This window comes from Ochotona princeps, chromosome 6 (genome assembly GCF_030435755.1).
Source record: "Ochotona princeps isolate mOchPri1 chromosome 6, mOchPri1.hap1, whole genome shotgun sequence".
Lineage (NCBI taxonomy): Eukaryota > Metazoa > Chordata > Mammalia > Lagomorpha > Ochotonidae > Ochotona > Ochotona princeps.
The window spans coordinates 30,733,416-30,750,615 of NC_080837.1; the positions used below are offsets into that span (position 1 = coordinate 30,733,416).

General features: G+C 43.7%; 1 protein-coding gene and 1 non-coding gene across 2 annotated transcripts in view; one reads left to right on the top strand and one right to left on the bottom strand.

The window, feature by feature from the left end:
• Positions 1-17,200, top strand: part of SHC4 (SHC adaptor protein 4) — a 137,825-nt gene that overhangs the window by 58,990 nt on the left and 61,635 nt on the right. Inside the window, exon 3 of the mRNA XM_004578384.4 lies at positions 11,242-11,305. Coding sequence (XP_004578441.2) covers positions 11,242-11,305 — 64 coding nt within the window. The remainder of the gene's footprint in view (positions 1-11,241; positions 11,306-17,200) is intronic.
• On the bottom strand, positions 15,547-15,653 carry LOC118759276 (U6 spliceosomal RNA). Its single transcript, XR_004996080.2, has one exon. It is a non-coding gene; the product is annotated as a U6 spliceosomal RNA (small nuclear RNA).

Sequence of the window (17,200 nt, forward strand, 5' to 3'; positions counted from 1 at the left end):
ATTAGTTTCTATTACCATTAGAGACTAAGTTTTCCTCCCAAATAGAAGAATATCATCAAATGTACAGGTGGTGTAGCCCTGCCTACCCTAGCCTGTAGAAATAGGTGACCTAATTCTATGGCAGCCACAAATACATCCATCTGATCAGAACTAATTCCTTTGCGCAAGGACTCCAAGTAGGAGTTTGGCCACCTGTGTGGTCCATGTACTCTGCTTGCAAGGTTGTTAATGCAGATTCCTAGGCTCCTTCTCAGATTTACAGAATCAAAATGTCTAGGGATTATAATAGAAATCTACATTTTAACCAGCTTCATTTTATTATTTTTTTTTAATTTTTGTTTATTTTGATTTGAAAGGCATATTTACAGAGAGAAGGAGAGAAAAAGAGAGGAAGGGATAGTCTGTCTGCTGATTCACTCCCCAAATGGATGCAATGGCTGAAGCTGATTCCAAACCAGACGCCAGGAGTTTCTTCCAGGTCTCCCACATAGGTGTAGGGACCCGAGGACTTCAGCCATTCTCTGTGGCTTTGCCAGACCATAAGCAGGGAGCTGAATTGGAAGTGGAGCAGCTGGCACACGAACCAGCACCCATACGCGAACTGGTGCTTGTAGGTAGAGGATTAGCCTGTTGAGCCACTGTGCCAGCCCCCATTTGATTCTTACGAATGTTGTAAGTAGAGGCTGGCATTGTAGTGTAGTGGGCTAAGTTTCTGCTTGCTACTCTGCCATCTCCTATTTAAGTCTTGGCTCACCTGCATCCAGTTCAGCTTCCTGCTAATGTGCCGGGGAAGGCAAGAGACAATGGCTCAACTGTGCAGGTCTGTCATCATGTGTGAGACTGGGATGGAGTTCAGCCTAGACAGGACTTGGCTTTTTTTTTTAAGATTTATTTATTTTTATTACAAAGTCAGATATACAGAGAGGAGAAGAGATAGAGAGGAAGATCTTCCGTCCGATGATTCACTCCCCAAGTGACCACAATGGCCGGTGCTGTGCTGATCTAAAGTCAGGAGCCAGGCTCTTCCTTCAGGTCTCCCACATGGGTGCAGGATCCCAAAGCATTGGGCCGTCCTTGACTGCTTTCCCAGGCCACAAACAGGGATCTGGATGGGAAGTGGGGCTGCTGGGATTAGAACCGGCACCCATATGGGATCCTGGTGCTTTTAAGGTGAGAACTTTAGCCGCTAGGCCACGCCGCTGGGCCCAGGACTTGGCTTTTCAACCAGTGGATGAAGATCTCTTTCTGTCTTTCCTTCTCTTTCTGCCATTCTACTTTTCAAATAAATAAATAAAATTTTTTAAGAAAAAATGAGCTTTAAAATTCATTACTACTTACCCAAATGGTTATATTGGTGAATTCTTGGCAGATGAGCAGGCCAAAGTTGTCCTACCATTTGCTACAGTAGAATAATTTCTTCTAGAGATACACAGACCAGATTTTTAATTTAATAGACTTCTCAAATAAAATCAATAGGTTTTAGTCAAAGTAACTAGTTCCTTTTTTAAAAAGTTATGGTATTTTTCATTCTATCCATCATAGTCTTGCTCAGTATTATAGATACCTCCCCTGCGAACTGTTAAACATATCTTAGGTAGGTCCTGGTGCCATGATGTAAAATTAAGCATCCTCTATGGGCGTTGGTTGGAATCCTGCTCCTGCACTTGCAATCCAGCTTCCTGCTAATGTTCCTGTGGAAGCAGTAGAGGATGGCCCAAGGCCTTGGGCAGTGCATTCACACGCAAGACCTAAAGGAAGCTGTCCAGCTGTAGTCATTGTGGCCATTTAGGGAGTGACCCAGTGGTTGGAAGATATGTTTCTCTGTCTTTTCTTCTCTCTGTGTAACAGCCTTTCAGATAAAGATAAATAACTTTTTAAAAAAATATATAGATCTTAAGTAGTGTCAAATCTTCCTTCTTTGAAGATAGTCCCCATCTTTAGAAGTAGATACACACCATTTAGAATGAAATAGAGTAAACAAAATGGGTGATGAGGTTGTATCCGTTTTGATTTTTTGAAAGAGCTTTGACTTTTAAGTGACCATGCAGTGTTTTTTTATTGTACTCTTAATGCCAACTAAAGTTGCAGCTTCATTATAGCTTGTCAAAACAGTTATTTTTTAAAAGCCCAACTTGTCTCAAAGTAAAGGAGGAGTCTTGGATGTACAAGTTTCAGTGTGTTTGTGGTATGAAAATAGCTGTTTCTTCATTGTCATTTTTGTAAGACGTGTTAACCACTTGCAAAGTCTGTAATCCATCAGTGGGTGGTGTAGGTTTCGAATATTGAGATGTGTGTGACTGTTACGAGAAATCTTGGTGAGGTTAGGAAAGAAGAAATAGTTTTGGCTAACTAGAGAGACTTGGGAAGGAGCTGTGATGTTGAGGAGGGGATTGTCTTTCACCTCACTCCAGTGTGATTAATGGGCCCACGGTTGTATCAGAGATGAAGTGTGGGATCACAGAGAAAGAAGAACCCCGTAGGTTCCTGGGCTGGGTCAGATTGTGCATTGTGTCTGAGTTTGAATGTAATTCGTGGGAACAGAACAGTACACTAAGCCAGTGTGGGGATGGATGCCCTGGGAAGGGCTGAAAGGGTTAACTTGACCATCCTATTTCTAAAATGAAAGGTGGTATTTCATACGCTGAGGCAATCCGCTGAAGACCGAGTGGGCAGTACTTCCTGATAACAGCACAAAGCGAGTTGGGAGCTTTGTGTTCTCCACGGGTCTGTGGGCACTGACAGCACCTGTTGTATGCTTATCACCACCAAGGCTGGCTCATGTTCCCACACGTCCTATCCCAGGACTTTCACAAAATTCTTAGATGTCTTTCATTTCGCCAAGCTGGACACCATTGAGCGCCTAGATCCTGAGCCTTGATGTCCTGAAGGCAAAGATTTCAAACAAGATGGTGCTGAGTTCCCCAGGATAATGGGAACAAGGGAATCCCATCCTGCTGGGAAATCTGAATCACTCCCAGGTCTCTCCATTCACAATATGAAAGCAATTTGAGACACCGGGAGTGACAACTTGTCCCTGAGAGGTTGCAGGGTTTGTGGTGGAGATGAAAGGTGAGGGAGAGACCCTTGGGAAGTGCAGGTGAATGTGTTCTACTTGTGTGTCTTTGACATTAGAGAGGCTCTTGTTCTGATTCAGTTCTGTTCTCATCTCACTTCTTCACTGTGTGTGTTCTTTGCCTGACTTGGCATGTGTGTGTGGCAGGAGTCGCAGTGGTTTGGAGAGCATTGTCTTTCCAACTGGACCCTTGCCTTGGTTTCATGTGACACTTTGGCTCCTCTGTTTACTGGAAAACAGCATCTTGATAGTCACTAAAAACAAACTAACAATCAAAACAGAACAAAACCTGCTCCATTAAATGCTTCACTTTGGTAATATTGTCTTCCAAATGTTAAAAAATGGGTGCATATAATGGGTGTGGCTTCTAGAGGAACTTGCCCAGTTAAGGCTTAGAGACACAGACAGATTATAATGTGAATATGGCCCCAGCCACGGGTTGGTGAAGAAAGGTGGCTTTGTTTGTCCAGTTGGTTTGGACTCTATTAAGACAGACAAAATATCTTTTTTGGATCTTATGGCGTAGGCAGGATTTTCTACGCTTAAAAGCAAATCTTCAGCTGCATTCTCGTTCCCTGACATCAGCCCACTTCTCCCCTTCCGTCTCATGTGGCCGAACAATAAACAAAGTGACCACTGTTGGCTGTGGCTCAGCAGCCTTTTGCTGCCTTTCTTTCCCGTACAGGCTCCCAGGATGGAGGTTCTTAGCCAGCAAAACGCCACCCAGCCCACTCCTGCTGGAGGATACAGGCGCAGGGCAGCTCACACCCAGAAGGGATCTACAGCGAGGTGGGCGGCCAGGGGAGGTGGGTGGTCCTGGATGAAGTCTCCACTCTGGGCTCACAAGCCTGTTTTCATTTTCCACTGCTTTTTGTCAAATCAACGCTTTAGGCCAGAGGGTGTGGCTGAAATTTCAGAAAAGCACTGAAAGTACAACTTGTTCTTTAAAAAGTTACAGTCCATTTGTTTCTCCCAACTTGAGGGGAGGAGCAGCTCTTTCTGAAGAAGAGCAGCAAATCCTGGCGTGGGTCTGGCACTCCCTGCCACGAAGACATCAGCAGAGAAAGCAGGATTTGAGAGGTTTTATTTTAAAACTGTGGTCCTTAACTGGGAACGATCACCCCAAAGAATTCACATAATGTTTTCAGGGATGGGTTGAACCCCGTAAAATGGAACAGAAAAGTTGGAATAAAAGATTACCCCCTCCACCCCAAGGGAGAAAGCCCCTAGCTTGTCTTAGAATCCCATACCTACAAGCATCAATAATTAGTGCTTTTAAAAAAAAGATTTTATCTTTATTGGAAAGCCAGATCTACAGAGAGAAGGAGAAAGATCCATCCTCTGGTTTACTTCCTAAGTGGCCGCAAAGGCTGGAGCTGGGCTGATCCGAAGCCAGGAGCCAGGAGCTTCTTCCGGGTCTCCCACGCGGGTGCAGGGTCCCAGGGCTTTGGGCCTTCCTTGACTGCTTTCCCAGGACACAAGCAGGGAGCTGGATGGGAAGTGGAGCAACCCTATGGTTGTAAGGCGAGGATTTGGCCACTAGGCTATATAGCACAAGACCCTCAATAATAAATTTTAAAAAGCAAATACTTAAGCGTACACTGTCTCCTGTGTGCCCTGTTTGAGCATCAGTCCCATGATTTTTTAGGCTCTGTGAAGCCACAGGTGCCTCACCCAGCTTTGAAATTCCTGAGGGTACACACACACACACACACACACACACTTACTTGCTGGGAGAAGACAGCAAACAATGGCAGCCCACGTCCGGGTTCTCATCCACTCCAGCCTGTTCCTGGCTGGCCCCTGACACTTTGTCCTTTTCCACTGGTGGTCTCTCAGCACACTGGTGTAAGAGTTGGCCGAAAAAGTAGCCTCCCACTCCGTTGAAAGAGTGGGCAGGGGCAGGTGAGCCAGCCACTGTCCTTCTCCAAGTCCCTGGGATCCTTTGTTCACACTCCTGGACCTAAGGTTCCTCCTTTTGCAGGCTTGGGTTTTGAAATCCTTGTTTACATTGTTGATATGTAAACATTGATGGAATCAGAAACAACAAATTATAAGCCAAAATCTAAAGCCAAATCACTGTTTATCAGCGCTTTCTACATCACTGTTTACAGAGAATTAATTTCACATCTCTGCAACCAATATGTTAATGGCACTCCAATGCCTTCTTTCCCGCTAATCTGTATAGACTCCCGCATATCTCATATTTAACATTCCAAATGACAATATTTATTTTGGCATGTCATATCTCTGTATCTCAAAGTTTGTGTGTTTTTTTTTAACTCTAAACCATTTCTCTATCTCTCTCTCTGACACACACACACACACACACACACACACACACACACACAGCTATTTCACTGTAAGTTCCCCTGTCTCTTCCCCATCAAATGCTGATGGATTTTATTATGTTTGTCATTTCTAACCAAAGTCCTTTTTAAAGTGTATTAGGCCCCTAATAAGGAATAAATATTCTTGAAGTAAAATTTTTTCCCTTCCTTTTCAGACAAATTTTGTATTTGCCTGTTTGCTACTTTAGCGTGAGCGAAGTATCTTGGAGTTGCTTTCATTTTCAATTTAACATTATAATGAATGTGAACATTTTCTCATTTTTAAAAAAATTGAACTTTCTCCTTTAATGTGAATTATCTGATCCATGGTTTGGCAAACTAAAACCCGTGGACCAAATCTGGCCAATTACTTGTTTCTAGAAACAAAGTTTATTTTGGAACACAGCCATGCTGGTTTGTTTGCATGTTGTCTAAGGCTACTTTTTATAGTACAATTCCAGAATTGCATTGTTACAAGACGGCAAAATCTGAAAGGTGAGAGATCTTCAGAAAGTGGGAATTACACATCATGAAAAAAGTGTGCATGGATTTCAATATTTTTTGCACCAAAATAGACATTTTAATAAAGATTTATTTATTTTTATTTAAACAGCAGATTTACAGAGAGTGAAGGAGACACACAGGCAAAGAGAAAGAGAGAGCGACTTTCTGTTTGCTAGTTCATTGCTCAAATGGTCACAACAGCCAGAGCCAGGCTGGTCTGAATCAGGAACCTGGCACTTGAGCCATCATCCACTGCTTTCCCAGGCACGTTATCAGGGAGCTGGATTGGAAGTAGAGCAACCACTGGATGCTGGCATGGTAGATAGAGGCCACGGCATCGGCCCTGAAAAAATCTTATGTTTCCAAGAATTTTTGAAGCACTTTGGTACTTAAAATCTGGCCTTTTAAAAAAGTTTTTTTTTGTTCTCTTTAAAGATGTTTTTATTTATTTAATTTAGAGAGAGAGATCGATCTCATCTGTCATCCTCTGCTTCACTCTCCAGATTGCCACAATGGCCAGAAATGAACCAGGGTGAAGCCAGGGGCCAGGAGTTTCAGCTGGGTCTCCCACATGGCTGGCAGGGGTCCAGATGCTTGGGTTATCTCCTGCTGCTTTCCCCATACCATTAGTAGGAAACAAGACTGGAAATTCAGTGTCTGAGATACAAACTAGTGCCTGCATGAGATGGCAGAGGTTTTGACTGTTATGCTACAAGGAAGGCCTGTCCAAAAAGTGTTTTTAAGACTGTAATCTCAACTCACTCTTGCTGTGTCACATTTTCTACCCCAGCAGTATCCCAGCACTTGTAGTTCCCCTGAAATCATTATGTGTTGCTGTCTTTTCCACACTATCTCTAATACCCACTCTATCACCACGCTTCACCTTTCCAAACCCTCCTGGGATTGCACCTGTTGTAAAGTACTTTGCTTCAGCACCAGTTCATGTCCTGGCAGCTCCACTTCCCTGCTAATCCCGTGGCCCCACTTCCCTCCAGCTCCCTGCCTGTGGCCTGGGAAAGCAGTTAAGGATGGCCCAAAGCCTTAGGACCCTGCACCTGCATGGGAGATCTGGAAGAAGCTCCTGGCTCTTGGCTTCGGATCAGCTCAGCTCTCGCCATTGCAACCACTGGAGAGTAAACCAATGGATGAAAGATCTTTCTCTCTGTCTCTGCCCCTCTCTGTAAATCTTCCTTTCCAATAAAAATAAATAAATCTTTCAAAAAAAAAATAAGTACTCCTCTTCAACTTCACTATTACCTTTGTTAGAAGTTATTGACAGTATGTGAGAATAAAAAAGTCTACAAAGGCACTTTGTTAAATCAGTAGGTATTACATGAAACATAACAGCTTCTAATCCTAATTATAATAACTGCTTTTGTTTTCATTTCAAATCATTGCTCGTGGTTTTATTTCCAACCATTTGCAGGAAATTTTATAGGCCACAGCACCAGAGTTAGCTCTAATGGAGTAAAGGACTGAGACACTCTTTATTTTATTTTATTACATTTTATTTTTGATGATGTTAACATAGTTGATTAGGGTGGGAAGGGTGGAGGATTATGAGAAAGTGGGTGAGACGATTATTTCCACATTTTGTTTTTTATTAATTATGTTTATTTTTGGTGATAGTTGATTAGGGTGGTAAGGGTCATGGGCTACAGGAAGGTGGGTGAGATCACCATTTCCACATTCTTTTTCCCCTCTTGTATCTGGAGTAAGGGGAAGGGATAAGCAGAGGAGCCACACCCAGCCTCCCAAACACTTCAGCACCCTGGGATGGAGGGCAGCCACCCTACACCACCCTAGGGTCCCCGATGTGGGGCATGCTCTGAGGGTCCTGCTCAAGAGGCTTTGATAGTTAGACAGTTCTGCATTACTGACAATCTCGCCACTCCAAGAGTGACAAAAACACTCCAGACCCCACTGGTTGACACAGTCCACTCTAGACTCTCCACTTGCCCAGATATTCACTGCCAACATATGGATGGGGTAGCTGATCAGTTTGTTCTGTCTTCTGTTGTGGTAGCAGGTGTCCTCTGCAGGTTCCAATGAACTGCCATATCTTCCATGTGCACCTGGATATGCTGTCCGCTGCTCCATCTAAGCCACTGAGGAGGCCCAGCCCTGACACATGCACTCCACGGTTGGACCATGAAACCTGAAATTCTCTTCATGGATGGGGTTCTGAGTCCAGCGATTCAACTGGGGGAATCCCCAGAGTAACTTCATCTGAGGTTGATCCCTGACCTGATTCTTGTGTGTACTTGCCAATACAGGGTCCGGCATAGTCTGTCCCCGCAGTTAGGTTATGCACATGCTGATGATTGCTATTGCTGGGTCAGTTGTCTCCAGCCTTGTCTTTTACACAAACCAACATGTGTTGCAGCACAGCCCGGTCCTGCCCACCAAATACTTGGCCCTCACACAAACCAGTGGGAGCTGCAGCCTAGTTGGAGCAACCATCAATAACCCCCACCAGTCCTGCCCTCTGCACTGGTTCCCATGTCTGCTAGTATGTACAGCAGACTGATCCAGTCTGTCCCACATCTCATTCAGCTCTCATACATGTCGATGGGCATTGAAGTCTAGTTCAATCAAACCAGCATCACTATCCAGCCAGCTCACCTTCCTCCTGTATCTGGAGGAAAGGTAGAGATAAGAGGAGAAGCCACACCCAGCTTCCCAACTGCCTCAGTACCTGGGGATGGTGAATGGCTACTCAGTGTCATCCTAGGGTTCCCAATGTGGAGGATGCTCCAAGGGTTCTGTTCTAGTGGTTTCAATAGTTTGACATGCTATTGATCTCTCAGATCCAAGGATGAGGATATCCTTTCATCCATTGGCTGACATAACCCACCTTAGAGTCTCCATTCACCAATAAATTTGCTGTGAAGTTTTGTTAGGGGCGGTTGTCCAATTTGTTCTGCCCTCCTTCCTCTGCTATGGCACCAGATGTCCTCTGTGTAGGCTCCCATGGACTGCTGAATCCTCCATGTGCTTCTGGGTATGCCATCCACTATTCTTTCAAAGCCACTGAGGAGGCCCAGTTTTGACGCACGCACTCCATGGTCAGACCATAGGTCCTGCCACTCTCCCCATGGTTGAAATTCTGAGCCCAGTGGTTTAGTTGGTGGGATCCTCAAAGAAATCCCGTCTGAGGTGATCTCAGACCCATCTCTTGCATGAGTACCTGCCTGCATGGGGTTCAGTTCATTCTATCATCCACATCAGCCTGCATTCACACTAGTAATCGCAATTGCTAGGTAAGATGTATCTCCAGCCCCATCAATGGGTGCTGTGGCCCATCCTAACCCTGCCCACCACACATGTGGCCCTCATATACACCATCGGGAGCTGCAGTCCAGTCAGCGTGACCCCCAATAACCGCCACTGGGCCAACGCCAAGCCCCAGATCCTATGCCTGCCAGCATGTGCAGTGGACTGGTCTAGTCTGATCTGTCCAATTCAGCTCTCATACACACGACTGGGTGTTGAAGCCTAACTCATTCCAACCAATTCCACCCTCTAGCCCACACTCATGCCAGCAGGTGCTACTGTTTGTCTAGCCAGGTCCTCCCCTAGCCCTGGTTCTCATGCTCACCTTGGGAGCTAGAACCCATTAGAAAAGTACAGTTTCCCTTTTAGATCCACAGTTTTCCTTCTGGACCTACTCCTTACCCCAGATCCTGCACTCTCCAGGTGATTCTGCAGTCTAGCTTGACAGGGTTTGCCCGCAGTCCCAGCCTTGCTAGCCAATGCTGCAGCAAAGCCCAACCCATCTGCACTTACTCTGGCTCATGCCCTGGCACTGATGGATACAGTTGATTAGGCCAGCCTGGTTCTTCTCCTTAATCCAGTTCTCATGCAGGCCAACAGGTGTTATGTCCTGGCCTGGTCTGACCTAGGCACAATTTTAATAAATACTGTCAATGAAGGCAGTGCCTGGCCTAGTTATTTGGCAAGTGTGACAGGTCAGTTTCCATCAGTTGAGTTTCATTAGTTATTGAGAAATTATTAATATGACTCAAACCCCCAATCAAGCACCCAAAGGAGAGCCCTGCCCTCTGTGTTATCCCTCTGTTTGATTACCAAGCACAAAAGTTAGAACATTAAAGAAATAGTAAATCTGAAATCCTGAGAAAATATGCAAAATCAAAGAACCAATCTAGCCTTCAGTGGTAGGTAATTAGTCATAATAAGGGTAATATTTTGGATTAGATTTTAATTTATGCAAAAAAGAAGAAAAAGAAGAAATCTGAACCTCTAAGTCTGAAATGATACCTTGAGTCTTTGAGAATTCTACTCACTTTTCCAACATTTCCTGAACAAACTGAACTCTGCATTACAGTGTAACTGTACATTCTTAGCAACCAGTCTGCATTCTCTGCCTTACTAGCCCCTTCTTTTGGAAGTCAAAAAAATAACTTACAGAAAATGCTGTCATGGAATGTAATACATTAAAAGTGGTCATGCAATGGTTTGGTGTGTGTGTGTGTGTGTGTGTGTGTGTGTGCAGTCCATTGAGTTAAACAGTCATCTCAAGGGGATCCTGTGTGAGTTTAGAGATTTCTGTTTGCCTTGTGAAATGTTGAATACGGATGTTGAAAGCCACAAGGCTCAGGTTCCCATTAAGCAGAGTGAACTGGGCAGACAAAAGCTTTTAGTTAGCAGCACCTTTCTGGAGAGGAGGGGCCCTGCACCATCCCCACTTCCATTAAGGAGCAGTGCCTTATTTGAGTGGAGCCGTTCTCTCAGGAAGTGCAATATATAGTAAGGGCAGAAAAATAAGCTGAGAAGGAAATTTGATATTGATTTTCTTTTCTCCTGTGAAATTGCCTGAAAGTTCAATGGCTGGCAGCAGGATCCTCGTCAATAGGGCTCCATCTGAGACCACGGTGACATCCGGTGCTCTCCCTTGGTCTTTTAAACTGCCTCCGATGTCGAGTTCTTTTGTGTTTAACTGTCTTTGGTGCCCCAATACTATGATGCTTTTTATTCAGAACACCACAGAGGGAACAATAGACTATAGACTACAAGCTGCTGCCCACTTCTGTGTGGTTACATATTAACAGCAAAACAAAACAACAGAAAAAGCAAAGATGGATGGGACAAGCAGACTGCAGGACTCCTGTACAGTAATTTGTCGGTAGTTAGGTTGTTGCTCCGTGTTCCTGGGTTGGAATTAGAGAGAGACTGTGACCTGAAGGGAGATTGTTTCTGTCAAACTCGCTATTATGGATATGTATGTTCTGTTCATGTTCATTTCTAACAGGTTGTGAACATTTCTGATATGTAGCTAGCATGCTAAGTTTTTGTGTGGTTTCTATTCTGTAGGGAAGCAATAAGCCGCCTATGTGAAGCTGTGCCTGGGGCAAATGGAGCCATTAAAAAGCGAAAGGTAAATATTGATGTGGTTTTCTTGTTTGATGTTTCCCTAACATCATTAACTACAACAGTCGTTCATCCCACCACTGGTCTCTGGCCTTTGTTAGAAGGCACACTCTTTTCCGAACATTGTCCGGATTGGTTGTGTCTCAAGTGGCAACTTGGAGGAAGTGCCTCAGCTTCAGCTGGAAAACAGGTCCCCATTTATCCTATCTTTTATGTCATCTCATATCATTCTTCATAGCTGAGATGGAATCAGACAAGGTAGCTATCATCAGATGAATGAATTAAAAGGATGTGGTGCATTTATATTACATACAATGGGATATTAGGCATAAGAGGATTGAGATCATATTGTCTACAGCAAAATGAACAAGCTGGAGACATTTAGCAAGTGAAATAAGACAAGTACCACATGTTCTACCTCACATGGAAGGTTAAAAAGACTCAACTTGAATGCAGAATAGTGGTATCTAGAGCCTGGGAAAAGATCGGGAGGTCATATAGCAGGTGTCAAGTCAGGGTTTTCTGGAAGGCCTAAGTTTCTCGTGTTACAGGACATTGTGGGGTGACTAAACTGTATAACAGCTTGTTATATAACATGGATGTGCAGGTAGAAGGAAGGCATGACAAGGCTACAAACATAAAGGAATATAAAAGGGAAGATGTGGATTACTCTGATTGGATCAGTATACATATATGAAAATCTCATACTGTGACCCATACGTTTGTACAGTAGTCACTAATCTAAAAGTTTGAGCAGTCAGGTTTCAGGCGCATGGCCTTATTTACCTTCAAACATGATACCTCATCTGGCCGAGACTCTGTTTTTCCTGTAAGGTTAGAAAGTTCGACCAGATAACTGGTTTGGACCCTTCCATTTCAATGGTTTACAGTGTATGCATCTTGCTTTTTAACATTTTAGAATTTTTAGGAGTCCTACTCTGTTTACAAATGTAAATATGGATAGTGGGAAAGATCAGGGCAAAACAGGCACGTTGGGGAGATTTCCTTGTTGAAAGAAAGCAAAAGTTTCAATTAGACAGATTTGAATTGAAATCCTGCCTTTATCACCTACTAACTGTGTATTCTTAGATGAGCCAGTTAACCTCTTGGCTTCTTGGTTTCTTCATCCATAAGATGGGAGAAAGCACTTAAGTTATAGGGTTATGCAAGAATTGTGTGCAATGATGTCTATAAAGAACCTAACACAGTGCCTAGCAGACACTGCGTTTTCTACTTTCTATGTTTGTGGTAGCAGGTGTTCTTGCTATCAGACTATTAACTCTATCGTGTTGACTTACTTTGAAAAGTCCAAGGGAAAGCTACCAAGGCTGGGACAACTTTACAAATGTGTGCCCTGGGGAAGGGCTTTTTGGAGACCCTCTGGCCCAGTGCTTTCATTCTGCCAGCTACTAAACTGCATCAGTGAAGGGAAGGGGAGTGGGTCTTAGGATTCCCAGCTTAGCACTCTACACCCATAATGTCCTGTGTTGTTTTGTTGTCATTATTTATCATTTTACACATGGCTGAATCCAGAGACTCCCCCCCAGAGACTCAAAGAAGCCATCCAGTATGGGAAACCCTAACAAATGGCCTTTGAATTTTACTAACGACTCCCTGTTTCAGCCTCTTGGACAGACACCCTGGCCCCAGAGCCGCCTCCAGCCCCCTCCTGCCTCTCATCACTTCTTTGAAGTCAGTTTCAATTGCATAATCTCAATAAATGGATCCTTTATCAAAGACCTTCTAATTTTAGAAGAAGACATTCCATATCCCAAATTAAAACAAAGCAACCCTAATGAACATCAATCCAGAAATAATACCTATAAAGAAAAATGGGACCGGCATGGTAGCCAAGAGGCTAAATCCTCACCTTGCATGCACCAGGATTCCATATGGGTGCTGGTTCTAATCCTGGCTGCTCCACTTCCCATCCAGCTCCCTGCTTGTGGCCTGGGAAAGCAGTTGAGGACGGCCCAACGCCTTGGGACCCTGCACCTGTGTGGGAGACCCAGAAGAAGCTCTGGGTTACTGGCTTTGACTCAGCTTAGCTTCAGCCATTGTGGCCACTTGGGGAGTGAATCATTGGACGATTATCTTCCTCTCTGTCTCTCTTCCTCTATGTAAATCTGATTTTCCAATAAACATAAATAAATCTTTAAACAAGCAAAACAAATTTCTGAGTCAATTTCCCATTATTAAACACTTAATAAATGTCAGGAACTTTTCCCAGCACTTTACATTTTAAATTAAAATTTAATGAATGAATTTTTACTATTTGAGAGATGGAGAGACAGAGAGCATGAAGAGTGTTCCCCTCTGCTGGTTCCCTCTCTAAACACCCTCAAAGCCAGAGCTGGAGCACGCTGAAACCTGGAGCCTAGGACTCTGTCTCAGCAAAGATAAGTTCATTTTGATGCAGAAAATTTTGATCATGCATGTGAACGGTTTTCAAATTCGTGGGACTATGCATACTCAAAAAACAGGAGTTAAACGTATCTTCTAATTTCATTTTCTTTTTGAAAAAATCATTTATTTTGATTTAAAACGCAGAGTTACAGAGGTAAGGAAAGGCAGGGAGAGAGGTCTCCCATTGCTGGTTCACTCCCAAATGGCCGTGAAGGCCAAGGCTGGGCTGGTCAGAAGGCAGGAGCCTGAACTTCTTTTGGGTCTCCCACGTGAGTGCAGAGCCCAAGTGTTTGGGCCGTTTTCTTCTGCTTTTCTATGCCATTAGCAGAGAGCTGGTTTGGAAGGGGAGCAGCTGGAACTCAAACTGGCACCCACTGGGATGCCAGCACTGAAGGTGGAAGGTGGATGTGTTGCATCACGACACTGGCTCCGACAGCACCCTTTTTTATTTTGTATGACCTTTTTAACATACCCTCATATGCACAGAAGTAGGACTGCTGCTTTGATTTTCATTTTTGAGGAATTGCCATATGCTTTCTAGATAACTTATTCATATCACATTTCCACCATCAGAACAAGAGTTTTTAAAATTTTTACTTCTTTTTACTTTTATCATTTTATGATATAGTTCCATAGGCCCTAGGATTTCCCTTATCTCCTTCCCAATTCCCTCCCCACTCACTGAGTTCCCCTATATCGTTACTATAGTATAGTTCTTCATAAACAATCATAAGTCTATCATGCTGGCATGGACAATGGCAGAGAATCCAGCATCCTGTTGTCAAGATACAGCAAAGAGTTTCATTGGGCATCTGTCTTTGTCTGGAAGTAGAGATGAATACAGCATTGTATCCTCACATCTGCATATGATAGTCTCCATTACAGTTACTATACATCCCCTTAAATGAAAAACCACAAAACAAAATCAACAACAGGAAAAAAAAAAGAAATTAACAAGATTCCACTGATTTACTCCCTAACGTGGCCACAATGGCTGGAGCTGAGACAATCCAAAGCCAGAAGCCAGGAGCCTCCTCTAGGTCTCCCACACGGGTGCAGGATCCCAAAGCTTTGGGCTGTCCTCGACTGGTTTCCCAGGCTGCAAGCAGGGAGCTGGATGGGAAGTGGAGCAGCCAGGATTAGAACCAGCACCAATATGGGATCCTGGTGCATGCAAGGCTAGGACTTTAGCCATTAGGCTACCACACCAGGCCACCACACCAGGGATATTCTTTTTTCATCTGAGAGTTTATAGCTATACTTTTTTTTTTCTTAGATGCCTTTCTTTTGCTGGATTCCCTAAGTTTCATTATACTGTGTTTATTTGTTTCATTCCTTCCCTTCCCCCCTCCCTCCCTTTCTTCCTTCCTTCCCATTATTTTATTTTATTAAATTTATTCATTAATTACATTGTGTTGTAATTACATAGAATCTGGGATTCTCCCCCCCTCCCCATTATTTTATGATACAGTTCCATAGGCCCTGGGATTTCCCTTACTCCCTCCCCAAATCCCTTCCTCCCTTCATAAACAGTTCTTCATAAACAGTTATAAATACATCATCTGAGCATGGACAGAGTCCAGCATCCTATTGTTAAAGATATAGTTGAGAGTTTCATTGGGAGTCTATCTTTGATTTGGAAGTAGAGATGTATACTGCATTGTAACTTCACACTGCATATGATAGTTTCTGCTACACAGTTACTATATATCCCCATAAATGAAAAGCCATAAACGAAATCAACACAGGAAGAAAAATGGAAAATTTACAACATGAAGTTAACTAAGATGCTATTGAATGACCAATGGGTTGCTGAAGAAATGAAAAAGAATATCAAAAACCAAAAACATGGAATGCTTCATGAATTTGCGTGTCATCCTTGTGCAGGGGCCATACTCATCTTCTCAGTATCGTTCCAGTTCTAGTGTATGTGCTGCCAAAGCGAGCACTACGTTGTGTTTCTTATGAGACTCTGTGCTCATTACCAGTCACCCAGACACAAATCCTGTTGTTTATCCCTGTTTTACAGGGGCTCAGAGTGACTCAATAACTTGTCCAGTCACTCAGTTGGTGTGTTGTTAGCCAAGTCAAGCCCATGTAATGTGCTGTCAAAATCTGCATTTTTAAAGATGTATTGATTAATTTTAAGGTCAGTTACAGAGAGATAAAGACACACATAGAAAGAGAGTAGAGTGTGGAGGGAGACAGAAGGAAGGACAGAACGGGAGAGATAAAGAGAGTTGTGCTATCCATTGATTTACTCACCAGTTGGGGCTGGGCCAGGCCTAAGCCAGGAACTAGGAGCTTCTTCTTGCAGGTTTTCCACGTGGGTGCAGTGGTCAAGCTCTTGGGCCATTTTCTGCTGCTTTTCCCAGGCCATGAGTAGGAAGCTGAATCAGGATTGGAGCAGCTGTGACTCAAACTGGTGTCCATTGGGATTCTGTCATTGTAGGTGGAGACTTCACCTGCCACAACTCAATGCCAGACCCATGGAATCCATGGTCTTAACCATATTGTTACCTACCTCTCTGAAGTGCGGCTCCCTCATCCCCTACAAGGGAGCCAAAAACTATTAAAGGTTGATTGATTATGGTCAGTATCTTTGGTTCCATTGGATCATCAGCGGGTGGGCAGCTTAGGATTTATCCAGTTACAGGAGCTTTGAAATCTAAAACGTAGCAACTACTTAAGGGCTGTCCCTTGGCTTGACCATTATGACATCCTGTAAGATGCCATTACCCCATTTTGGAGAGTCTGGGTTTGACTCCCAGCCAAGCTCCTGTTTTCCACTTCCTGTCAGTGCAGGTGCTGGGAGGCAGCAGGTCATGATTCCAGTAGCTGGTTCCTGCCACCCATGTGGGAAACCAGTGCTGAGTTTTCAGCTCCTGGATTTGACCCACTGCAGGCATTTGTTGAATGAACCAGAAGACAAAAACTCTGTTTCTGCCTCTCAAATAGATAAATAAGACAATTTGCAGGACTAAAATTAATGAATAGTCAAAAGAAGTGAAGATTCCTAAGAGACTATGTGATATGGAGTCATAAGAGCCGGACTGCTTAATAGCTGATTAATTAATGTGCATGAAAGGCTCACTGTTTTAGAGTTTTTCTTCTTGGTAATGTGAGGATACTCAGCCCCCTGGCCTGCCTTTCCTCTGCAGTGAAAGTTGGGAAGTGTGCTGCCTTCAGTCTGTTCCATGCTCCTCTCAGTCCCACTCCGAGCCCTTCCAAGGGCCATGGGTGTGCGTAATTTTCTTCCCTCATTCTTTCCTAAAGGGAAAATCCTAGGACAGAACTCTCATTAATCATTTAGAAAGTAAGAATCATAATCCTATAGTTTGTTAGCACATTGCTGTATATTATGCATTTCCATAATCTTTGCTTCTGAGTTAAAATCTTCCAAGACTATAGAAATAACTCACCTGAGACTTGACTCCAAGTTGCCAGTCTGGTTTGTTTTCTACTCCACCATACCTGCCTGAAGTGTGTGTGCTTT